Source organism: Castor canadensis, chromosome 3 (assembly GCF_047511655.1).
Source record: "Castor canadensis chromosome 3, mCasCan1.hap1v2, whole genome shotgun sequence".
Taxonomy (NCBI): domain Eukaryota; kingdom Metazoa; phylum Chordata; class Mammalia; order Rodentia; family Castoridae; genus Castor; species Castor canadensis.
The window spans coordinates 44,607,257-44,634,780 of record NC_133388.1 but is presented as its reverse complement, the minus strand read 5'-3'; the positions used below and the strand labels follow the sequence as shown (position 1 = coordinate 44,634,780).

The 27,524-nt window shown below is 34.6% G+C and overlaps 1 protein-coding gene across 7 annotated transcripts in view; it reads left to right on the top strand.

The window, feature by feature from the left end:
• Positions 1-27,524, top strand: part of Mnat1 (MNAT1 component of CDK activating kinase) — a 208,452-nt gene that overhangs the window by 157,197 nt on the left and 23,731 nt on the right. Inside the window, exon 9 of one of the 7 annotated variants that reach the window (XM_074067848.1) lies at positions 8,260-8,661. The exons of 5 other annotated variants lie outside the window; for them this stretch is intronic. In XM_074067848.1, the coding sequence (XP_073923949.1) occupies positions 8,260-8,405 (146 nt within the window). In that variant the 3' untranslated portion in view covers positions 8,406-8,661. Of the gene's footprint in view, positions 1-8,259; positions 8,662-27,524 lie in introns of those variants that run through there. One more of the 7 variants, XM_074067854.1, reaches the window with a different exon arrangement.

The window sequence follows — 27,524 nt, the reverse complement described above, 5'->3', positions numbered from 1 at the left end:
AAGAGTCCTAGGTTTAGCCATTCCATTTGGGAATCATACTGTTCTACTGCAGATACCTTCTGCCTATATTTGTGCATAAAATCCAAGCATTTGTCCAGTGTGCCCTTTTCTAGAAAGAAAGTTCATATTTTTTCATCAGAGTATCAAAGGGATCCTGGATCCCAATAAAGAATCTAGATTAGTGGCTCCCAGACTTCAGCATGTGTAGGAATCACTTGGAGGGTTTACTGAAACACTGATTCCTCGGCTCCACCTTCAGAGTTCCTGATTCAGAAGGACTGGAGTGAGGCCCAGAGTTTTAATTTCTAACAAGTTCCCAAGTCCTGCTGCTGCTGCTGCTGAGTAGGGAAAACACTTAAGAATCACTGGAGTACTCTTGCTAAGTAGCTTCTAGATCTGTTCCTATTTTCATGTGTATTGTTTTAAACTAGAAAACATTTAATATTGCTGTGTTGGTATCTCTCTTACTATAGCCATTGAATCATTTACAGTTTCCATGTTGTGATTTACCTAACTTAGTTTTCTTTTAGACATTTAGACCCTTTTCTATTTGATGCTTATAGAGAAAGATACTTGCCAATAATTTGAAGATTATCATCTTCAAATTTGTAAAAATCCCTGTATTGAAGGATATATTTGATATATTTTTAAGGCCTGTTTGAGGCCTGACTTTTAATAGCTGGAACTTATACACTAATGAATATAATGACTGCATTTTAAAAGAAACAGATGTTTTAAAAATTAAAAAACTAACTAGAGGAAACAAAGTGTTTTATCTATTATTGGTTTAAATAGCTTTCATGTTTTTAATGATGAAATCTTGTTAGGCCAGTAGATTTTGTAAATTTAAAACACTTAACTTTAATCTTTGTAACAGTAAGGAAACTTCTAGGGGGTAATAATGGCTTATTCTTTGCTTTTGAGATATTTGCCATGTGCTTTAGTATTGTTTAACTTACCTACGGAGTTAAAGTTTGCCTCCCAATTTATTTTACTAGGTTTGTGTCAGTATCAAAGTTACTCACATTCAGTGCTCGTTTTTTACAAACTATTTGACTGTGCCTTGAAAGCAGAAACACTGGTATAGATTAAGATGGGAGAGCAGTTTTCCCCCTGTCTACAGTTGTAGTAGGAAAAGCTAAATTGAGACATTGTTTTTGAATTTTTTCTTTTTTTGGCAGTGCTGGGGTTTGAACTCAGGGCCTCATGCTTGCTAGTCAGGCAATCTACTTGCTAGTCAATGACTCTACTGGAGCCATTCCATCAGTTGTTTTTGAATTTGTAAAAGAAATGAAACATTCATTCATCTACTTTGAAATTAAGAAGCAAGAATGTATGTTAAATCTTTTTACTGTACTGTAAAACCAGCCAGACAAACAGCATCCATTTCCCTGACTCTCAGGATAAGATACTAAGCTCATACAGAGATAACTACTCTGAATGAGAGACCCACAGATGTGGACATAGAAAAGTATCCAATGAAAGGGATATTGAATAAAGGAAGGAAGGGAATGGGTGAGCAACAGTGTTGACAACTGGGGTACCCATTGAAGCAGGAAGTAGATCAAATTCAGTCTGTCCTGTTACATTGCCCATTTCTAGAAAATATAATTGTAACAAATTAGCTCACATGTGAATTGTAAATATTGAGTTGTATAATATGAAAATTGTTTCAGTTTAAGTATGATTTCTGCCAATAGGTAAATGTGTTACATTACTAAATAATGGCAGCTGAACTCAAATGTATAGATATACTTTGTTCTTTGTGACTCAGATTTTCCATGCAGTCTACCTTTTGTAGTTCTACTTAATTTTTATGCATTTTGCTCTTGTTTTTGTAACTTGGCAATCATGTCCCTTTCTTACAACTCTTTCCATCAGATTACATTCTTTTTTATTCCTTTATTATAAAATCTACGTTTACTGCATTACCTATTTATTTGGAATTTAGCTCACCTTTTAAAATAAGCTTTATTAACACTGTTGAACAAGATTGTTAATGGTTTTGTTGGCATTCTGGTGATGTGGTCTTTTCTAGATGGTTTCTCTCACGGTTTTCAGATTCATACTGTAGGTTTTATATGGATTGTCTCCTAGTAATAACTTTTAAGTATACATTTTGGCAGAATGTCAGATGTTTCTGAATAATTACACAGAAATACCAAATAGTTACAGGACTCTCCTTCTTAGAGTAGAAATTTAGAAACAATTTAGAAACATTTAGAAACAATTTAGCTCTTTGGAATTGTTCAGTGTCAAAGATTTTTAATGGAGATTCAATCTTGATTGTGGATCTTGTCACAGTGTTGTTCGTTTGACCTTACTTTCTGGTTAGAAATCTCTAGCAATTAAGATGTCTTCTCCACATAGGAGATAAAGTAATTACCTCAGAAATCACCCTTCTTCTACTCACAACTTTCTTAAAACTAAAGTGCTTTTCCTACTCTCCAACACCACTAGGTACAATGCTTCTGACACTAGGTATGTCTTCTCCACACATGAAAGCAGTTCTCCAGTGAATGCCAATTGAGTGTCCTCTAATTGGAATCAATTCTGACATTTTCTACCTGAAGATAGCATCAGATCCCATAGACTGAGGCTTCAGTCCCACAAGAGTGCCTGCCTCTACTTCACACGCCACTCACAAGCAGTAGTTGGTCACCAGTACTTCTTACCTGTTGGCTAAAACAACCGCCTCCTCAGGTTATATTAATTTGCTAGATTGGTTCACTAACTCAGGGAAGTACCTCACTTGTGTTTACTCATTTATTATAAAGGATGCAGATTAACAATCAAATGAAAGAGATTCATAAGGGGTTGGAGGAGTGGCTCCAGTGCCTAACAAGCATGAGGTCCTGCATTCAAACTCCAGTACCACCAAAACCAAAACCAAAACATGCTAAAGATAGAGATTCTTAGCATCAGGGGTACAGAACTTCCTTGTCCGTTCTGTATGTGCCACCTTCTAGGTATCTCCATGTGTATACCTATAGGGAAGTTCATCTGAACCCTGTATTTTATTGTGCCCCTGACCCCCTACCTTTGTTCTTTTCTTTTCTTTCCTTTTTTTTTTTTTTTATTTTGAGACAGGGTCTTGCTGTATAGCCCATGCTGACCTCAAACTCACAGTTCTCTTGCCTTAGCCTCTGGAATGCAGGGATTACAGGTGTGTACCACCATACTCAGCTCCTTTTGGGTTTTTATGGAGACTTCTTGTAAGTATGATGGATTAATCATTGGCCATTGGTGATTAACTCAACCTTCATTCCACAGGCCTCTGGAGATCGGGAGGAGGGGGTGAGACCGAAAGTTCCAACTTTCTAATCACATGGTTGGTTCCCCTGGCAACCAGCCTGCATCGTGAGGTTATTTGGGAGCCCACCAAGAGTTTACTCATTAGAACCAAAAAATGTTCCTATCACCCAGGAAATTCCAGGGAGTTTGTGAAGTCTGTGCCAGGAACTAGGCACAAAGACCAAATATTAGAACCAAAGATTCTCCTAGCACTCCTTCCTACAAGGGTAATTAAAGCTCTGTACCAAGGACTGGAGGCAGAGACCAGTATATATTTCTTACTATTTCATTTATCAGTTTACATATTCAAAATAACTGGATATTTGACTTGATGTAGCTCTTTCTAAGGTACAACTCCTTTATCAAAAGGTTCGTGCTTTGAAATCTTTCATTTATTTAGCTCTGGAGAAGATACTCAGGCTGAGATACTGATTTAGGCTTAGACACAAAGGACACACATGTGAAGACTCTATGATGCTTTACCCTGTTTGGTAAATTTTAATAAGCTGCCACCAAAGACTTAAAGCCATTTAAAAAATAAACAGACCAGGTGTAGTGGTTCAGGCCTCTAATCTCAGCTACTCAGCAGGTGAAGACAGGAGGATTACAATTCAAGGCCAGTCCCGGGAATAGTCAGCGAGACCCTATCTCAAAAACAAGCTAGTCATGGTGATACACACAAGTAAGCCCAACTACTTGGATGGCAGAAATAGGAGGATCATGGCCTGAGGTCAGCTCCTGTAAAAATTTAAGAAGTTACCTGAAAAATAAGCTAAAACCAAAAAAGATTGGGGTGTGGTTCAAGAGTGCTTGCCTACAAACATGAGGTCCTGAGTTCAATCCCCAGTCCCTTCTCCTCGCCACCCCCCCAGCCAATAAAACCCCCAAACAACAACAAAAACTTCATCATAGTATAATTTATATACCACAGAATTAGCCATTTAAAATGTCTGATTCTGTGATTTTTTTTGGTGTATTTACTAAGTTGTGCAATCATCATTACCATTAGGGCTAGCCTCGTGAATGTGTGATAACTGTGGTCATACAGAAGGGAGTCCTACATTCAGAAGGGGACCCTGCTCTATGCTTGTCATTTCAAACTGTTTCATTTTTTGGGGGAGGGGCAGTACTGGGGTTTGAACTCAGGCCCTAACCCTTGCTAGGCAGGCACTCCTATCACATGAGCTACTCTGCCAGCCAAACTCTTAATGAGTGTGTGTTTAATTTTTTTTCTGTAATTAAAGTCTTATGGACAATGGAGCATATTCCTTAGGATCTTAAAGCATATGTTCTTACCTCCTGTTAGCAAGTTCTTGGCCATTTAGTCCTTGTTCTGCTCAGTTACTGAGGCTGCCTCTACCCACAGAGGGGCTGTGGACACAGGTAAAATCTGAGCTGGATGTGTATGTGCCCTGTGTATCTGTGAGGGTCTGCCTCATTCCGTATCTTCATGCTTAAAGGAGGACACCATTAAGTGCCAAATAAAAAGTATCAAACATAATGCCCACAATTTTTATTTTCTACTGAGCCTGACCACAGTTGACTTTTGAACCAACCTTTCCATCACCCCCAAAAGCTCCATCATGCTAATTTACAATTAACCATCGTTTTCCATCCCCAAATTTGGGCAACCCTTTTTTGTCTCTGTAGAGTTACCTATTCTAAATGGAATCATGCATATGTGCTCTTCATGCCTAACTCCTTTCATGTTCATATTTCATTTGTTTTTTTACTTTCATGTTCATATTTCATTTGTTACTGAGTAATATTCCATTGTTTGGATATATTATACTTGCTTATTTAAGAGTGCTGCTGATGGCTGATGCCTGTAAGCCTAGCTACTTGGGAGGCAGTGATAAGAAGGATCACGGCTTGAAGCCAGCTTGGGCAAATAGTTCACGAGACCCTATTTAGAAAATACCCAACAGAAAAAAGGACTGGTGGTGTGGACCAAGTAGTAGAGCACCTGCCTGGCCAAGAGTGAGGCCCTGAGTTCAAACCCCAGTGTCACCTCTCCCTGCCAAGTACAAATAATTTTGTAATGAATATATCCACATTATTTACATGTATGTTTTCTTTTCTTTTGGGTATATATTTAGGAATGAATTCTTGGCTCATGTAACAAATTTATGTTTAACTTTTTTTTTGTTTTTGCAGTATTGGGGTTTGAACTCAGAACCTACACCCTGAGCCACTCCATTAACCCTTTTTTATAAAGGGATTTTTTGAATAGGGTCTCACAAACTATTTGCCTGGGCTGGCTTTGAACTGCGATCCTCCTGATCTCTGCCTCCTGAGTAGCTAGGATTATAGGCATGAGCCACTGGTGCTCAGCTTGTGTTTAACTTTAAAAACTGCCAAACTTTGCCAAAATGGCTATGTTATTTCATATTCCCACAAGATTAAGAGTTCCCATTTTTCCCAACATTGGAAACATTTATAATTAGCGGTTATTTTGATTATAACTGTTTTAGTGGGTGAAAATTGCTGTCTCATCATATAATTAATTTGCATTTCCCTAATGACTAATGATGTTGAGCATTTTTATATGCTTAGTACCCATTCATGTATCTTCTTTGGTGAAATGTCTGTTCAAATCTTTTGCCCATTTAAAAATGGTGTCAATTGTCTCAGTATCAAGTTGTAAGAGTTAAAAAAATATATTCTGGATACAAGCTCTTTATTAGATATATAATTTATAATTATTTTTATCAGAATGTGCTTTGTCATTTTATTTATTAATAGTATCTTTTAAAGTGTAAACGTTGAATTTTGTTGAAATCCAGCTTACTGATTTTTTTTCTTTTGTGGGTTATACTTTTAATATATCTAAGACATTTTTACCTAACTGAGGATCATAAAGATTTCCTCTGTTTTACTCTAAGTTTTATACTTTGGCTCTTACATTTAGGGCTTTGACCCATGTTGATTTAATTTTTGTGCTTGGTGTGATGGTAAAGGTCCAAGTTAATCTTTTCCCCACATGTATCCAATTGTCTCAGCACCATTTAGTGTAAAGCATATCCTTTCCCTCAACCTCCCTTTATAGACTGATATGTTTTGCCTCTCATCCCCAGTAATTTCAGTACATGTTAGCAAAACTTACTGGGTTCTGAACTGTTCCCTGGTGCAGGGAATATTGCCTTTTCTTTTCTGAATTACAGTTGTAGCTTGCTTGGAGCCTATCTGTAGTAGTAATAGCGAGTGTTACAAGTATACATTGAGTCTGAGGAATTTCTAGTTTTAGGTACTTTTTATTTGCTTTTTGGATTTTTTTTTAAGATAAAGTCTCTCTATATATATTGCTCAGACTGGTCTCGACCTCATGGGCTCAAGTGATCCTCCTGCCTCAGCCTCCCAAGTAGCTGGACTATAGGTGTGCATCACCCACCTGGCTAGTTATTTCTAATTTTAAATGTGAAAAATATAAGGAAACATTTCATATCTTTCCTGTCAATTTATAATTAAATTTTGAAGTAGGTAGCTTCTCTTATTCTCAAGCCATGAAACATTTTGACAGGAACCACACTCTTTCAAACTAAAACACACACCTAACTTTCAAATGCCAAAAGGTCTAAATTTTGTTTCACTCTTTAAACTCAAAATGTTTGCCTTCAGAGGTTAGAAAAATATAACTTGCTTTAGTAAAGCAAAACTGGTTCCCTTAATTACTTTTCCAGGTTAAAAAGTAAAGGTCATTAAAGCAGTGTTTAGTTTTGGATGTGCTACAGACATTATTATCAGTCTGTTCCACAATATTTGCTTTAGAAGTCATCCTCTTTCAAGATCCCTACTACTGAAGATTCATCTTCCTTCCTTGTCATATTGAGTCTGTTTCCCCAATACCTTTCTCAGTCTGAGAATGTCTCTTACTCATTTTTGTTTCTCTACCCTACCTCACTTCACTCCACAGTATCTCGAAGGCACAGATGATTTGGATATGGCTTTTTAAACTGAAGAGAATTTAAGAGATGTATGGTAGTGCTAAGGGCCAAGATTCTTCTCCCTTCTGAAGTATATTTAGCATAGTCATGCTGCCTCTGAGAACTATGAAGACCTTTCTGCGTGGTTCCTCTCTCAGTAGTGGATAGTCTGTGTGAGAAAACTGCAGTAAACATCTGAATGACTATGGCAGCTGCTGAGGCTTGCTTTCTCACTGCTCACCCTTGTTGCCTATGTGTCCAGGGAGGCCCAAGGAGAGAAGTCAGTGGTGACAAGTACTGCATTTGTTCTGCTGCCAGAGAGTATGTGCAGCTGCTGCTTCCTTCTGATTCACCACTACCACTTGCTGCAGCTGCTGGGCTGCACCAAAATAAGCAGACCATGAAAGATCGTGCCATATCAAAGCCCATTTGCACCACTGGATATAATTTACATTTTTAAAATTGTATTTCTTCTACTTTTTTCTTAGGGACTTTTATTTTAAAAATCTGCCTATAGATATATATCTTAGACCTGATGGCACATTTAGTATGATAAAAGCCTTAATGTCCATTATTTACTCAGTAGGGTGAATAGTACAACCTGCTTTAAAATGTGTATGTGTGTTTAAAGTATTATTAAGTATGGAATTGTTATACTCTGAGAAGAGATGCTTAGTTGTCTATAGAAAAGATTTTTAAACACTACCAGGGTCAGTTTTTCCAAACAATAGTGAATTAGTTGTATACTTCCTTAGATACCCAGCAAGCTACTTAAAATTTTTGTTTAATCATTTTGTGAATTAAGCATGCTATTTGTCCTTTGGGTAGTTTGTACTGATACATTTACTATTTCAAGAATATTCATACTGCTAATTTTTCTCTGCTACAAACTTCATCTTATAAAAATAATTTAATTAGAGGGCCCCCCTCAAGTATGTGTCTTTATTTTTGCTTTGTACAAACCCATTGGTCTTTCCTGTTTAGACGTTCTAATAATTTTTCCTTTTTTGCCTTTTTCTTCATCTTGTTCTTGATTTTACAGTTGCTGATGTGTCTGAGAAGCGTAGCAATTCTTTCAAAGACTGTCTTTGTACAGATGATGATCTTGCTGATGGGCAGACAGAGACTGGTAATTGTCATGTTGAGGGAGTTAATCACTGTATTTGTTTATGCTTGTTGGTGATCTAAGATATAAATGTCACTTTTGCAATATAGTCGGTAGCATAAAATATTGTATCAGATTATCCTTCCTTAGGTGCCCATTACCCTTTTGCTTTCGTTTTCATAATTTGTGATGATATGTGAAATCTGAATTGGGTGATTAGAGCCCATCCCCACCATATTTATGTATGGAAAATTTGTTGCCATCATTTGATGTATTTCTACCTGTATTAACTTACTTTAGTGCTTGAAACCACAGCTTCGTTTTTTTTAAAACAAGGAATCAAGCCGGGTGCTGGTGGCTCAAGTCTGTAATCATCACTACTTGGGAGACTGAGATTGGGAGGATTCTCGTTTGAGACCAGCCCAAGCACATAGTCCTTCAGACCCCATCTTCAAAATAACCAGAGCAAAATAGATTGAAGGTGTGGCTCAAGTGGTAGAGTGCTGGCTTTGCAAGCATGAAACCCTGAATCCACTGAAACCTAGTCCACTGAAATAAATAAAATAAAAACGCAGTCAAACTTCTAGTAGTTACTTTCATGTTAATGTTACCTTTCTGATGACCAGTAGATTGAGTTTTAATTACCATCCTTCTTTTACTGTTTGGTTTTCTGTAACTTATTTGATAGAGAATATCAAGTAAAAAAACAGGAGAATCATTTTCATTTCATGGATTCAAATGCATTTTTTCATGTTTCCTGCTTTATAGCTTTATGAAAGACAGATACTTTCAAATTGGCATGATGTTGGTTCCAGTTGCATACTGGGGGTGGAAGGGAAGAGCTTTTCTTACCAAAAGCATGAAGGCACTTTGTTTTTTTTTTTGTCCTAGTACTTTGCCACCCAACAACATCAGGAATTTATTATTACTAACTTTTTGGAAATGATTTCTTTCAAACAAGTTTTAATAAAGTCTTATTATCTTTTTTCTTATGTAAGTATAGTCTAAAATTAGATTGACAGAATTATTTTTATACATTCATATTTCTTAAATGTGTTTCATTTTTAATAGAAAAAAACTTGCTTTTTTTAGAGAACAGTATTTAATTTTTCCTTTTCCTTGCAAAGCTGCAGCAATTTTAAATTATGCCATAAGTGTTCAGTGCTGGTGCATCATAAATTGGCTTGTATCCCAGGGCGGTAATTTCACTTAGTATAGCATTTCATCTTTAAAAAGAAGAAAAGATTTTTTTCTTTCTTATAGACATGATTGAGTAATGATTAATATACTTTAAGGAAATATCAGATTGTGCAGGCATTTCAGCTATTTTTTTAGTTTTCATTCTTCTTTAAATGTTAGATGTACTTTAGTTTACCACTTTAACCCATTACTTTAAGGATTAAATGTATGTGTATATATCTAACATTTAGTTTTACCTACCTACTTAATTTTATCTGCATTACTGGCATTAATTCCCAAAGACAGTCAAGCATGATAGGTGACCAGACAGTTGCTGTTTTAACTACTTCCTATCCTGTATTGTATTATTTATCATCTTTAATGCCATGTGTCACAAGTCCTACTTGTTTCCAAGTAGCTAAATGTTAGTCTTATCAAACCATAATTCCCTACACCATGTTACAGTCTAAATGTTTTCAGGAAATCTGATTTGGTAAGTAAAACAGTACTCTTAAAAAAACCCCAAAACCTCGAATATATATAAATCACTTCATAAATAGTAATAAGATGTAATGCAATTTAGAAATTGAGAGGAGGACTTTTGGAGTTCCATTGTATGGGTTCAAATCTTGGCTGTGCCCTTGCTTGATTTATCATCCTGGGAAGGTTACCTAACCATTTTGTTTCTTTGTTTCCTCCTTTATAAAATAGAGTTGATAATAATAACATCTGTCTAGGGTTATTTTGAGTACTAAGTAAGTTTATGTATGTAAGGACCTAGAACAGTGACTGGTAGAATATGGAAAGTATAGTTCCTTTGAAACAAATTATTTATTATATTGTTTTAATTCTTTTCAAATTTCCTGCCATCTCCTCTTATTTTCCATTCTCCCCCTCCCCCATCCTCCCCTACTTCCTTCTCTCTCTCACTCCCTAATTTGATCAATTAGGTGTATCAACTTAATGATAAATGGTTATATTGCTATTCTTCCTTATACTTTTGGCATTAAGTATCATTTTTATTTTCAAATATTAAAATAAAATTTAGTTTATCTTTGAGGAGACTACCATGGTTTTCTAGTGTTTAAAACTGAACAAAGTAGCAGGTGATAAGTTTTCCCCAGTGATTTCATTTGTATGCCTAATAAAACTACAGGAAAATCACTGGTAAGAATTTAAGGAACAACATGAATTTAAAACAGAGGGTGATGTAGTTGCTCACAACTGTAGTCCTAGCTACTGAGGAGGCAGATATTCAGAGGATCTTGGTTCGAGGCCACTGGGGGCAAAAAATTCAGGAAATCCCATCTCAACAAATAACTGGGCATGGTAGTGCATATTTGGTATCCCAGCTAAGAGAGCAGCATACATAGGAGGTCTAGGCCTCTTGGACAAAAGTGCAAATCCTATTTGAAAAATAACCATAGTTATCTGAAGTGTCTGAAATGCCTGCTTAGTCAGTGCAAGGCTCTGAGTTCAAGCCCCTTTACTGCCCCTCCCAAATTAAAATAAAAAGGGGAGTCATGACTAATTTTCATTCATTTATTTATTTATTTAATGATACTTTTAGTTATTAAAGAAGAAAATGAGATGCCCTTGCTATGTTATTTGAATATATAACATATATTCAAATTCATATATATATATGAATTACATCTAAAAGTGGATCTCAACAATTCTATAGCTGTTGACAGTCTGCAACTCTAGGCATAATTTTATTTCTTTCTCTTGTACACCTCCCTGCTCTAGTTTTATGCTGTGGTATTCTGTTAAGATGCTGTGTCCCTTGGAAGTGAGGGTGATCTGGCTGTGACATCTGTCACTCCCTTGATCACCAGCATTGGTGTGGCTAGCTAGGTAGATGTCCTCTTCTTCCCTCACTGCTCCACGTTCATCCTGCCTTGAAGCTGTGTGCTTGGTGGAAGAGGATGTCCTTTCCCTGATATAGGAAGACCATTCTTTGGTCAAGGGTATATGAGTATCTGAGCTCCCCTGTAGAACCGCCAAACAAATTTCAAGAGGCTCTGTCTTATCCTGTGCTACCTTGGGTATAGAACTTTGTCACTTAAATGGATTCCCAAGAAAATCTATTCACATTTTCGTAAAGATTTAGGGGTTATAAAGAAGGATCATATTACCTCTCTGCAGAGAAATAAATTGCTTCTTTCACTTTATTCTTTAAGTGTAGAGAAAGCTGAAGTACTAATTCCTATCATGAGTGTCTGAAGCTGTCAGTAGCCAACACCTTTGTAGCATCACTTTGAAAACACTAACAAATTATCATAATCATCAGCTCATAAAAGTGACTTGACATGAAGCTGACAACAGAATGTTCTTGAAATGTCTCACCTGAAACTTCCTGCATGAAATGAGTATTAGCTACTTAAGAAAATTTATCAGTTTTCACCCGTAACATTGTTGACCATTTAGACAACTTACTGTATTGCCAGAATGCTTAAAAAATTTTTTAAGTGGAAATTCTTTTAATCCAACTAGACTACCAGACTACCAAACATTATAGCTTAACCTTGCCTACCTCAGACTGTTCACAACACTTAGAGTATCTTGCAGTTGGGCAAAATCATCTAACACCAAGCCTGTTTTATAGCAAAGAATTGAATATATCGTGTAATTTATTGAATACCTGAATTCAGAAAATGCTAGCAACATGTGGCACTGTGGTGTATTGGTTGTTTACTGTCATGGTACTATGACTGATTAGAAGCTACTGTTTGCTGCCACCCCAGCATCAAAAGAGTCATAGCCCAGGGAAAGATCAAAATTTGAAGTATGGATTTCTTTGAATGTGTATTGCTCTTGCATCATCATAAAGTTGAGAAATGTGAATCAAAGCATGGTAAGTTGGATGCGATCTGTATCGAAGTGCTTTTCCTAACAGGAATTCTGGTGAAGTAGATTTTTCTGTATCTTAGTACATTTTAATTAATATTTTTCACATTATTTTTCTTTGTTGAAAATTAAGGAATAAATTTTGGGGAAGCAGTGGTTACCATGCTTAGGTAGGTTCTAATTAGCACTCCATCACATATTGGCTATATAACATCACAAGTTGGTTAACTTCTCTAGTTTTAGAGAGGTTTTAAATTTAGAGAATTTCAAATGAACTTCAGAAATCACCTAAAAAACTGTGCTTTCCATTTCTGTTGCTGTTAATTAGGACTACCATATGTAGCAATTTTTTTTCTTAAAGAGAAGGGACCATTTTTATTATATAGATCATCTCCCCTTGTTCCTAATAGCATTTTTAATTAATGCTGAAATATTTTAAGATACAAGAATGTACTTAGGTTTGACATTGACAAAAGTTGGCATGCTGATTCTTATTGATACTTATTTTAACTTCCAGAGGTATTATTATTAATCTATAGGTCATATCTTTTCTTATTTTCATGTATTTTAAATTAATTGAATAAATGTTTTGAATACATTATGGGCATATGATGTGTTTGACATTGTGAAAAATATACCAGGTAAAGTAGAAAGTGAATAGAACTGTAAGTAAGTAGTTACAGAGTGGTGGTGGTGTTCTTGAGGAGTATTGACATTGAGCATATACAGTCCTAGCTATGTGACACAAAGTATTATGTACCCACTCTTTGCCAACTACTGGATTAAACATTTGTATTAATTGATTTCACAACAACCTAGGATATATTATTTATAACAATATTTATGGATAGGAAAGATAGGATTTAAAGAGGCTAAATAACTTTCTAAAACCACAAAGCTTTGGAAGTATGATTTTTAACTTAGAACTTTCTGACTCCAAAGTGTATATATGCTTTTCTACTCTTTGGAAGAGATCTAGGAAAATATTTTTTTCCAAGAATTTCATCTGAGCTTAGGTAGGATTTTTCATGTGTAAAAATGAAGAATAATCCTCTTATTATAGAGCATGAGCAGGCAAGGAGTTAGGGGAAAGCAGTGGGACATGGAGGAAAAATAATGAGTATTGAACCTTGAGTTAAGAATTACTTGCATAAATTGGAAGGAATAGTGAAAGATAAAGTTGAAAAGGAAGGCTGAAATTAGATTGTAGCAGGTTGAGGAATTTAAATCTCTTCAGTAGTAGTTGGAACACGTACAAACTTATGGATGCCTTTCATGTTTTATTAGCCCTGCTTTATAATTTAGTTATAAGGCATCTCGTACGTGTTTCATACTGCTTAGTGGAAGATACAGAAAATACAGTGACTCAAGGAGTAAAGTATACAATTTTGCAAAAAATTGGTACTTTAGATATTGTCTTGTTCAGCATAGTTACTTTAGAGATGAAGAAATGTGGAGTCCCAAATATTGTGATTTGTGAAGATCTTATATTAAAAATTAACTTGTATCTAAAGGTAGGGATAAATAAGCATAATATTAAATTCTATCGTTAGGATGAAAAATTTAGAAACAGGTAAGATAGGTCAAGAAAATGGAATCTCAAAAAAAGGTTAATCGAATTAAAGTAGGCATAGTGCAATTTGCTTTACTTGTTAATCTGAAAAGTTGATAACACATACACAGTTTGTTGTGATAGTTCATTTGTTGATTATTTTAAGGGAGAATCTAGAAAGAAGATGTAAATTTATTTGATTTACTCTTGTGTTACCACTATCCCTTTTATAATTCACAAGTTCCTTCTCTGTACATACACTATAGCATGGAAGAGGAGTAGTAAAGGAAAAACAAAGCTAAGTAAGCAAAACCCCAAAAGCTATTTTTTGTGTTGTTTATAACTGTTCAGTTTGATTATATTTTTCTTTGTTTTAAAAAAAAGCCTGAACAAATATACTGGGTTGTCAAGACTGGATGTCAAAACTGAAATGGGTTGAAAGAAAAAATGACAAATGATAGGGTCCTGATAGGAATAGAATAGCAAAGTGGGGTAGGAGGAGAAATAAGAAGCAATATATTCCATACACAAAGATGTTGGCCTTCATAGATGCTACTCTTTTTATACTGTATATAAAAAGAGTATATTTATATACTGTGGTATATAAGGTTCACCATTGGATTTGAAAGCCATTGTAGGTAAAAAGTCTACTATTAAGCTTTATTATTTTTCTGAATTTAGTGATTACATAGACTTATGATATGATCTCTAAAAGGATGGGCTTTAAACTCCATATTTCCTTACTCTTTCTTGTAAATCTCTTCAGTAATATAAAAAATTTTTTAAGGCTCAAAATTAGAATATATGCACCAGTGGCTCACGCCTGTAATCCTAGCTACTCAGGAGGCGGAGATCAGGAGGATCACAGTTCAAAGCCAGCCTGGGCAAATAGTTTGCGAGACTCTATCTAGAAAATCCTCCACAAAAAAAAAGGCTGGTGCAGTGAGTGGCTCAAGTTGTAGGCCCTAAGTTGAAGCCCCAGTGCTGCAAAAAAAAAGAAAGAAAGAAAGAAAGAAAAAATTTAGAATATATAGTTCTGAGAAGCTCAGTCTTTCAAATTTTTTAGACTGAGTTTTGAACTTTAGTAGTTTATTGTTTCTGTTGAAAATTTTGAAATCAAGCATTATTCATAGCATGACATAGACTTCTGCCACCTAGTGTTAATATTTGAATTATTTCTTGAAAAGTTTACAGGGAATAGCTTTGTTAAGTACTGGTAGTTTAATGATATTCCAGTTTCTCAAATAAGATATATGTTTAACTTCTGGTTTTTATTATATTTAGTGATTGTTTGACAAGCAGTGGTGAATTTAACAAATCAAAAGTTCATTCAGTTGTATAACTGCTTCGTTTCTCATATGAAAATATTTCCATTTTCCCTTTATCTTTTAGTCCCTGTGATTAAAGAAAATGAATATGACTAAATAGGATGCTTTTGATAAAATAATTTAAAATGTAAAGTTATGTTTTATAGTAAGAATGATAAAGCAGAACTTGGTACTCCTTAAATATTTGCATTGTTAAAAATAGATTCTAATAAGAGCTAAAAGCATTATCCATATTGCTTAGGTATTCCTTAGGTTGATTTAGAAGAACAGGCATAATAACTATATTCAAAGGTAGGGGAGTTGGTTCAAATTTTATTTTCCCATACTAATAAAAAATTTTAAGCCAATGACAATACTTTTAGAGTAACAGACTCATATGGAATGGTCTTTGTGATTGAAGTGATTATCATTAAGTTGTTTTCATAAAGAGTTCAGCCAAAAAAACCCACATCTACTTTCACTTAACAATTATTTCTTACTAGTGGAGTGGCTCAAGTTGTAAGAGTGTCTGCTTAGCAAGCCTGAGGCACTGAGTTCAAACACCTGGGCTGCCAAAATTAAACAAACAAACAAATCCCTCCAGTAATTGTTTCTTATTTCAGTATTTATAGCATAGAAAACTTGTTATTCTGAACTTTTCCCATCTCATCTTCAAACTGTGCCCAGTACCAAATGCTAACTAGATGAGAATTTCTAAGGTTTATCTATAATGTCAAAAATCTCATGTTGACCTTACAATTGTAGTGACATAAGAAGTAGGGCCCCGTGTTTAATTACTCACCTTAAAAAAAATCAAACAAACCTGGATTCTTTTAGTTTTTTAAAAATACTTCTATTCAGCTAGTAGTCCTGCACTACTACTACATTACTGACATTTGTTTCTATACCAGTAGTGCCTAGACAATCAGTAACAATTATCAAAATAATAAAGCTTCCCTTGACTTTATATGTTTAAGAGTCTCTGATTTTTTTTGTAGTGGTATTTGTATTAAATTTGTAAAATTCATTTCATTTTTATGAATAAAAATAGACAAGTTTGTAACATAAGAAATGACTGATTTATACCTATTACAATTTATTTTAAAAATCATATGTAAAACTTCTTTAACATATATGTTGTATCAAGGGGAAAAGTATCTCAGTCAGATTTGAAATGAGTTTTTGGTAGCAGATAAAAGGTCACTGTTTATAGCATCATGAAACACAAATGGGTACATGCTCTCTTTTTAGTCTCCTTGGATGTAGAGAGAAGAATAAACCAAGTAATTATGATCTGTTTGTTCTCCTCATGTTAATATTGGAAAATCTTTCTCAAGTCATTAAGGGAGCACAGTAGAGAAAAAAACCCAGTTATTTTGTATAAAGCCAGTGACCGAGACATCGGGGAGGAGGTTCTCTGAGGGTGGAAACCACCACCATAGCAGAGCTTCTTTATGGATGGTCATAGAAATTTCGTTTCATTATTAGCAAACTTTCTATATGTATAAGAGTAAGAGACATAGGTCATTATTGGTATTCCCCCCACCCCCGGAAAATAATCTCAACTGAAACGATGAGGCATTATATAGTATATATTGTCATGTCTCAGATCACTGTTTAGCTTTATCATTAAACACTTCACGTTATTGTTGTTTTAGCCACTGAAATATGAAGTTTTCAGAAGTTATGACTGTGTAAGATTGTACATTCTCTTCTTCCTGTCTCACTGATCATGGAAGCAGTTGATATGGAGTCTCTTTCAGCCTGGGTCTGAGTAGTGATGATAACTGGTGCTTCCTTCCTAACTCACTTCAGACTTATAGATAAAAATCTTTGTTAAGTAAGTCATGGAAAATTTGGTATTATTACAGCAAAATTGAGCCTATCCTGACAAACACAATGCAGTTGTCAGTAGAATTAAGTCATAATTCACCCCCACACACACCATACACACATACCTGCTGGTAGTGTTTTTCAGTTGTGTTGTTATTTGAATTTCCATAAATTTAGGTTAATTGAATTAGAAATATGTGTGTTTGTAAATGAAGTGTGGTTTTTTGATGCATTTTGAATTAATTATTTACCTTTCAGGTTTAACTCATAGATTTGTAACAAGTCAAATTTCTAAATATTTCAAAGCTATAATTGTAAATCAGCTGAGTAAATGTGCTTTCATTAATGTTATTATAAAATTTCAAGTGCTTCACAATTGCAGTTTGTAATTTCATTGATACCTAACTACAATCCTGTGATACTAAACAGGGTACGTCTATTAGCTTCCATTTTATAGGCTGGAAACTGTAGCAAGGTCATTTGCTTCAGTTTATAAGCAGCAGAATTAGGAACTCATCCTTTGGCTAGTCTTTCATATTTGTTTTTATTTTTCCTGTCCTCTCATTAGGAAGATTATTATTATCATGTGTCCAGGCATTGGACTAGGATGGGGGAGAGTTGTTTCTCATCTACTTTACCTTTTTATTCTTAAACAGTTCCACCAGGGATATAAAAATTATCCAAAGTAAGTAAATTCAATACAGTTTTCCTTCCATGTTGCTAATTGCTAGAGCATCCACATCTAATTTAAAATATATACATATTCTGAATATAGCTTTTAAAAATTTCAAATTTATGTCAGGCAGGAAAGGGAAGGGAGACTATTACATGTTTTAAAGCAAGGTTTAAACGTATGTGGAGCCTGATATAACTAAACCTGATTTAGTCACAAACTAAATGTAGCTGCAGTGTTATAAAGCTAATTTTACTTCTAAAACAAGTACCCATACATGTTATACATCCAGAATGAGCTGTTGCTGGTTTCAAGCCAGTTCTTCAGTGTCCTGCTCATGGAGAAGCTATAGAAGTTGTTGCTGACATTTCTGTGATTAACTTATGACTTAGTACATCTGTTGATTTGGACTTAGGATTTTGAGTAAAGGAAAATGTATTAACTTTTGAGGGAGGCAGAATGTGTTCTATTTTGTTGAGAAAGTAGACAGTTAACTGGCTCTAACCCTGAAGAAAATGACAAACGGTCAGCCAGGTGCCCTTGCTCATCAGACTTTTCAGTTTCTGTTAATCCCGTTGTATGGAAGTGGTATGTAGATAAATGAAGAATTTACTGTGATACAGATTTTTTTAAGAAATAAGAACTTTTGAAATCTTAAAATTTAATTTCACATTACTAATTGTATTGTATGAGAGATCTGTTGTCATACAGTTTTTTATGTCCTGTGTCTGATGTAGGTATTTTAAAAAAATCACTGAGTATTAATTTTTATTGTGTATTACAGAAGAATTTTTATTCTTATATTTAAGCTTTAATATACTTAAAAACAAGTTTCTCAGAGTAAAGATAACAAATTTAATAACATTTATCTTCTGAACATGCTTGACTCCATTTGAAATTGATTAGTAAAAGTGTTTCTGATTATGCCAAAGGTACATTTTCAGTGTTCATCTATAAAATTGGTAGAAATTTAAGAAAGAGGGTATATTAGAAAAAATGCTTAGTTATTTGAAAAATTTAACAAGTCATTTATGTAAGAAGTATTCGGGCTTAATTTTTGTCACTTTGTACATTAAGCCCTTCTTCATATTTGTATTAAAATATATTGTCATTTATTTTTAAAAATATGCCCCACTGGGACTGTTTTCATCATGTCCAGTCTTAAAACTATTGACTTTTGTAACCCATTTGTTTCTTTTTTCTTTTCTTTTTTTTCTTTTTTGGCAGCACTGGGGCTTGAACTCAGGACCTCATGCTTGTGAGGCAGGCACTCTACCACTTGAGCAGCCCATTTGTTTTTTTTCCCTGTTTTTCTTACTTCACTATTTAATGATTGAAGCAAGTCTTACCATTTTGAGTTAGAATAGAAATAGACAGTATAAGCTGACATATGGGTTCTCAAAAGCTTATTTTGTAGAAACCTTAAAATAGGAAAAGTGTAGAAATAAAACTATGTTAAAAATGGGATAGAACTCAGAAACAGCATATTCTGTTTGTCTTGGAGGGAGAGTAGAAATCAGATCTGGGAAAAATTTTATAAGAGGTGGTACCCAAATAGGGTGGAAAGGATAACTAGATGTTTGCCAGATGGCTAGAAGGAGAAAGACATTCTAGAAAGAAAAACATATGCAAAGGCTCAGCTGACCTAATAGCTTGTGTTTCAGGAAGTACAAGTTATTATTGCTGGAATATAAAATAGTAGAATGGCAGAGGTGGAGAGACATTGTGAGACAAGGCTGGAAAAATAGGGCCAGACTGAAGGGACTTCTATGTCCTGCCAAAGAGTTTGGGTTTGATCATATAGGTGATGGGAAACTGATGAGAGAGTGTTAAACTAGGGAAGTTGCATGATGAAATTACTCTTGAAAGATAACTAGTACAGCACTGAGGAGCTATCAGAGGACCTGGACATGTAAGTGAGAAAACTGAAGGCAAGGGGTACTAGTTTGCTGGTCATAAACATTTTGGGGAGGTTTAATGTCAACCATGTTTTGAAGATTACACCATGAGATCTGAGAGAAAGAGGGATCCCAGATTTCTTCCCTTTTTTCTTCTTTCTTTCTACTTTAAAAATATATGTGAAAATGTAAAACCTTATTAATTTAGAGCTCTTATAAAAAGCCATGTTTCATAAGTGATTGGTTATCCAAAGAAATTATCTGGCTTACTACAAATACAGATATTATTGACATTTTTCTTTATAGACTCTTAGGTACGTACACATTTATCGGATCTTCTTACAGGACTGGTCTTTCTGTGGTGGCTGGTTTCCTCTCTATTCCTATTAATAATGACTTGTATTTTAAATTTATAGATGTATTATTAGCAATATGACATATCAGATTTCTGTTAGGGTTTTTTTTAAACCTTTTTATTTTCATCTTTTCTGTGTAGTTTTCCTTTATAACACTTGTCAATACAACATATATTATTGGACAACATTGAAAGGAATTTGGTCACTTTTATGTGAATTACCAATAATATATTAAAAATTTAAATCTAATTTATTAGGATTTTTAGTCTTAATTTATGGATTTTGTTTTATGAATCAGGTGATTTCATATAAAATAGGAATATTTTTCCTAATGTTCAGTTAACTCAAGTTTATTCAGACTAATTACAGATTTAAAAGTGTGATCCTATAAAGAATTAGGTCTATTAAAGCTAGTTTATATATCTAAAAAAAAAAAAAACTTCCAAGAGTTGAAACAACTCCTATAAGTGGAATAAATCTTACTCAAAACTAAACAAATCAAATTATCTTAAGTGTTTCAGACATTTTTTAAAAAGTCAGGGGCCAGTATGGTGGCCCACACCTATAATCCCAGGTATTTAGGAGGTGGAGAGACAGAGGATTGCTGTTTTAGGCCACCCTGGGAAAAAAGTTAGAAAGGTCCCATGTCAGCAAATAAGGTAACCAGTGATGTACAGCTGTAATCCCAGCTTCATGGGAGGCATAAGGAGGCAGATCACAGTCCAAGGCTAGCTGGGCATAAGGCACAAGACCCTATCTGAAATTAACTATCTACCAACTAACTAAAAGCCAAAGGGCTGGGGACAGGCTCAAATCATAGAGCACTTGCCTGGTAAGCACAAGGCCCGGTCTTCAAACCCCAGGACTACAAAAGAAAAACAAAATCAGTATGTACAATACATTCTAATACTTGCAGATTCCATGTATGTACCCATGTAATTTACATAGAAGTGTCACAACTGTAGTTTCAGTTCAGTTCTCCTAAGAATTATCATTTACTCACTAAACAAGGTAAACAGAATGACCCTCTTTGTCCTGTAACTAAGTTAATAGCATGTGATTGTTGACTGGAGATCTGAGTATGGGACATATGACTTGAAAGTATTTTTCATGATGGCTTTCTTTTGTTAACCCCTCCACATAACTCTTCTTCATTTTCTACCCTCTGTGTACCCTGGGATGCTCAGTTTTGTAGACTGTGTGAATGGTGCTTTTTGATTTCTGGGTTGAAGTGAAAGTGGGCAGTGGACAGCCTCAGCAGGAAATCATTGTGGGAGGAATGAGACCAGGGTGTTTGTTTTCATGTCAAGTTGCCATATGATGTCTGTGTCTTTTGCAGAAAGTCACTGTTCTTTTCAAGACAACCCTTGATTCCCTTTCTTTTGGATTCTCAGAACTGTACTTTTTGTACTTGTTTCTTTTGCCCTCAGAGGGCAGTGGGACTGCTACTATCCCCTAAACTAAGTTATCCTTTAAATTTCTTTATACATTCACTTCTGTAAATTGGCCTTTTGTGAATCAGCTTCCTTCAGATTATCCTAGGTAGAGTGTGCCATCCTTTTCCAGTTGAAAGCCTCACTAGTGCACAATCCAGGACCTGAGTCAGTGTGGTTCATACTACTAGGTTACCAGGCTCTATGAATGCAGCTTTTCATCTGGGGCAGAATCCAGTTGCAACAGCAAGTTTTTTTTCTACCCCTCCCAGTTTTTGCCCTGCTATCCAAGGCTTTCCCTGAGATAATGAATCCCTTACATGTTACCTTAAGGTTTTACCTCACCATGATAATTTTTTTAAGTGTGTAATTTCAGTCTTAAGGTCTGATATGTGTTGAAGGGACCCAGAAATTCCTAATGTGGGATAAAAATGTACTTCCATTAATGTTTTTCCTTTTAAAGTTGTATTGAGGCAACACTCATTTATCCATCTCACAAAGAATAACTAGTGGCTTTCAGTACATTCACAGTATTGTATACAAGCACCACCTCCATCTAGTTCAAAACAGTTCCATCATTCCAAAGTGACATCCTTTACCCCTTAAACAGTCTGCCTTTGTCTGTATGGGTTTATTTACTCTGAATTGTGTCATATAAATAGAATGATACAATATGTACTCTTTTGTGTTTGGCTTTTTTCATATAGCGTGTTTTTGAGGTTCTTCCATGTAGTAGCATGTATCAGTACTTTATTGCCTTTTATGTACAAATAATATTTCATTGTATGAATACTCCACAATTTGCTTAGCCCTTCATTTATTGCTGGACATGTGAGTTCTTTAGGCCTCTTGATTATTGTGAATAATAATACTATAAATATACCCATATAGGTACTTAATTAAATATTTTTTATTTCTTTTGGATATATACTAAGGAGTAAAATTTGGGGGTCAGGTGGTAACTCTGTGGTAGATGGTTTGTCAGTTTTGTGATTTCTTTTCAAAGAATCAACTTTTGGCTTCATTGATTCTCTGTAATCTTTTTCTGTTCTCTTTCATTTATGTTCATAATTTATTGCCTTCCTTTTGCTTGCTTTGGGTTTACTTTATCCTTCTTGTCAAATTGCTTAATAATATTGTGAGATTTTTTTTTAATGTAGGTATTAACTACATTATAATGTAGTTAATTAATTTTCCTGTACCTTTTGGTATGTTGTTTTTGTTTTTAATCATTTCTGTTTTCTAGTTTCCCTCATTTTATCTCTTTTGACACATTGCTTATTTAATAGTATGTTGTTTAAATTTCACATATTCATGAATTTTCTAGTTTTCTTTTTTATTAATCTCTAGCTTCATTCCATTGTGGTTGGAGAAGATATTTTGTATGAAGTCAAGTTTTAAAAATTTATGGAGACTTGTTTTGTGGTCTAACATATGCTCTATCTCAGAGAGTGCACTTGAGAAAAATGTGTGTTCTTTTCCTAGTCTCTCCTCCCAGGATTTAGAATGACGAACAGAATTACTTACTATTAGTGTCAGCTCTGCAGACTAGAGACCGGAGACCATGACCCCACACTGGCTATTAGACTTCTAATTTGGGGAGGGTATAGATCATTGGCAAGCAAGAATGCCACAGAACTTTTCTGCTATTTTGAAATGACCTTTTTCTTGATTCAGCATTTACTTGATTGTTGTAAACTGTTAGCTATTTTCCAGAGTTCTGAAAATTTCTGCTCATTTGTGTTGTAAACTGTTAGCTATTTTCCAGAGTTCTGAAAATTTCTGCTCATTTGTGTTGTAAACTGTTAGCTATTTTCCAGAGTTCTGAAAATTTCTGCTCATTTGTGTTTCACTGTTTCTTTGGTGTGATCAGAGCCACCTTCACCATTTTTCTGAGGTCCTACTTCCTTATCCACTTTTTAAAAATTTTATTGTGGTAAGAACATTTAACATGCATTTAAGTCTTTAAAAATTTTAAGTGTACCATGCAGTTTTGTCACCTATAGGTACAGCACTGCCTAGCACATTTCTAGAACTTAGCCATTTTGCTTAACTAAACTTTTATACCCATTTATTATTTACTCCCTATCTCCCCTCTTCTTTGTTCTTTTTAATAACCCAGTTATGTCCCCTGATCACCATTACATGTATTTCCATTACCCTTTCCTGGTAGCCAGAGGTGACAGTATTTGGGCAAGTCACTTCTGAGCCTTGACTTAACTCTTTGTAGATTAAGAATGTTCTCCTTTACTTTTATTTCCTCAATCATTGGGTTCCTAGGAAGCTCAAACAAGAAACTGATCATGAAAATATTTTGTAATGTTAATGTAATGATCTAATCTGTTGATATACCTTATTGATGTCTTATTTTCTTTTGTCACCAAAATATGAGTCAACAAGAGCTATGAAGAGAAGTAAGTTAAACTGGGAGCGTTGTGAATTTACACTCTGAGTAGTCCACGTATTTTGTCAGCAAATTATAGTCACAGCAGAGCAAGCATATTTTTTGGATCACTGCAGTCTGAAATGATTGCCCTTGATCAAGAAAGAACAAAGTAGAAAAAACCCCACACTTAACCAAACATCTTTCAATCTTTTGTAATCAAATCTGAGTTTAAGCATTGCCAATAACATTCTTGTACTTTTGTGCCTATAATATTAAAATATATATTTCTTTAAAATCAGTTTTCTGTGTCTTAAGAGATCATTCTTCTGTTTTCTTTACACATGAATAAATTTCTGTGTTCCTGGCACAAGACCCAAAGATACGCTGTCAGCCATCTGAAAGTATTCTCCTTTTAGAGGAAAACATAGTGGTAATGAAGGGATGGGCATTAGGTAATTTGTATGAAATTAGTTTTTGATTATGGCATATTCTTGCTTTTATAATTTAAGTCTCCTCACATGCAAATTAAAGGTATGATGTACTTTATGAAAAAAAGATACATCCCTATTTTTCTTTTCAGCTCTACTTACTGTACTGTCATTCTATAATACTAAAAATCCTTATTAAATAATTAATTATTGCTATATTTTAACAATTGACCCGTCATTGTCTTGTTTTAAATAATGTTTTTATATATGGAAATACAGAAGTGTTCCATAGACATTCTTTGCCATTCATCTTCTTGCAGGAACTCCTAGCCTATATATTAATGTATTAAAGCTTATTAAATATTTGAGTTTCATATATACTTATACCATATTGACAGACATTTAGAGATAGGAATATTCAAAATCTTACTCTTTTGTGTTATTACTTTACTTGCTGGTCCCAATATAAGTATAGGAATAATATTTATAGTGGTTTTATAATAATTAAAATTGATTTATATTTTCAGGTATAAATTAAAAATTGTCCCATGAATCTGGCACCCAGTCTTAGAAAATAAAATACACATAGAGAAATTATTTACTAGGGAATAGTATGATGTTTCAATATATTCTATATGAGAAATGTTTATTTGGGAATGTTATGCCATTTAAAAAATGACAAATGAGTGACTATAGTTTCTTGTTTAGATAGAGTTAAAATGTTTGATTAAAGAGCCAACATGTGTCACCATCTTTTAAGTTTGCAGGATACATGAATTTGTACCAGCAAAATTCCATAAAGTAAGTCTAAAAGGTATCCATGTCTTGGTAAGCTAGGCACTTTAATTTTGGTTTCTAGAACTCATAATTTTCTACGAGAAATAATCTCTGGTTTTCTGAAAAACATTTTATACTATTTCACAGAAAAACAAATAACGAGAGCTTAGGTGTGTGGCTTAAATGATAGAGTGCTTACCTAGGATATTCAGGGCCCTGAGTTCAATCCTTAACTACCACACACACACACACACACAAAGAATAATGAATACTAAAGAAGTTCTCATGTAAACAGAGTTATTAAGGAGATTTAAATCTTTGTTCATTCTGAGGAAATAAATGCTTAGACAAATTTTACTGTAAATATGACTTAGCAGTTTCCCAAAGCCGATAAAGTAAGTATTTGGTCAGCTAATGAAAAATTCAGTCAGTGCAATTAAGCAGTTAATGTGAAGACATGAATCAGAGTTTCAAAGCTACTAAGAACCTTTTACCATCATCATGTAGGCTCCAGTGCTTTTTCACAGAAATCTTAGTAGTGTAATTTCTTGTTCACGGTAAACTTTAGGAGAAAGAATATTTCCAAAAGTAAGGCTTCCTGTTTATTGTGTTCAGAAATGTTTCCCTGAGAGATAGGTAGCACTTAAAAATTTTTTTTTGTCTTTTGCATCTATAATATATCATGAAAACCTTTTTGCTATGAGAGGTGTCAGGTAATTTGATCTCAGTACAGAGGTTTTGCTAAGAAAAAGATAGATCTTTACATGAAAATATTATAACAGTATATATTTTCCTTCCTTTATTTAGAATAAATCTGGATACAAAAATAGATTCCTTACAGGAAAAACATTATAATATGCATCCAGGCCTGCAGGTGAATAAATTTGATCATTTTCTTCTGTAATGACAAGAAAGGTATTGGTTGTGGGCTGGTTGTGGTATATGTGTGTGGGAGGGATTGGAGTTGTACATTCTAAAAATTCCTTAATAAGAGCATTTTCTTCTTTATGAATCAAGACCTTAGAAGTATTTTTAGTGTTTTAATTACATTGTGACAAAATAAGATACTGCATACAGAGTAATTGGAAATACTTCCTAAAATATATGAATTATTATTAAATTAGCTCTGAATATAGCTGGAGAAAATCACACAGCTGAAGAGATAGGTGCTATCATTAATCATTTTACACACAATCATAGTTGGCTTTTTTCACATCCCACAGTGACTTTCCTAGATTACTATCCTTCTGAATTTCTCAATTCCTAACCTTTGATCTACTTCACAGAGAAAATTTATTCTTGAGCCCGTTCTCTCAAAATCCATACCTTACTATAAAGTTGCCCACATTTGTTCCCTTGCTAAATCCTGTCCATTTGTAGAGGCAGAATCCCACTTGCAGCAGATCCCACCGTGTGTGTTCCATACCCCTCTTTGCCGTTAATCTCAGGGATATTACATCATCAAAGTGGTCTTCACTTTTCATGTCTTCTCTTAGTTGGAACCTTTCTTTCAAATCCTGAACATGTTCCAACTTCTATCTGGAAACAATCCTTAATCTTTCTCGAATTACTGTCCTTTCTCCTATACTCAACGTCAAACTACTGAAAGAAGTCTTTTGCTTGTCTTCACTTCCTCATTTGTGATTCATGTACCAACCCTACTGTGATTTGCCTGTGATTTAGAATTTGATTTTGCCAATTTACCATTGTCTTTTGGCAAAAGAAAAAGAAAGGGGGGAGGGGAGTGAGGGTGGTACTGGTCTTTGAACTCATGACTTTATACTTGCTAAGTAAGTGCTCTACCACTTGAACCACCAGCCCTCACCATTGACTTTTTGATTACAAAGTTTGGTGGGTAACTTGTGGCCTTTATTTTATCTCTTTTCTGAAGCACTCTCTCTCTCTCTCTCTCTTTTTTTTTTTTATTTAAGTTTTGTTTTTAAACTTTTGTGCTGGGAGTGATGCTGTTTCCATAGCTTAGCTGTTGTGAATAATGCTACAATAAACATGCGTGTCCAGGTGTCTTTATTGTAACCTGACTTACATTCCTTTGGGTGTATCTTTAGGAGTGGTATTGCTGGATAATATGGCAGTTCTATTTTTAGTTTTTGAGAAGTCTCCATACTGTTTTTCATAGTGGATGTAGTAATTTACATTCTCACCAACAACGTATGAGGATTCGTTTTCCCCTACATCCTTGCCAACATTTGTTGTTGCTTGTGTTCTTAATGGTAACCATTCTAACAGGGGTGAGGTAGAATCGTAATGTGGTTTTAATTTGTATATTCTTTATGGCCAGGGATGGTGAGCGTTTCTTCATGCAGAGCGCTCTCTTATTCTTCATATTCTCTTCCTTTCTTTCTTTGACACCACTTCCTTTCATTTTTCTTTCTTCCTGTGACTTCCTCTAAATCTTTTTGACCAACTCTTCTTCCTCTGTTCAAGCTGTTATTGTATAAGATCTTTCCTTGACCTTTTGCTTTCTCTCACCCACTATCATTCACCAAGACCCACCATGTGTCTGTTAGCC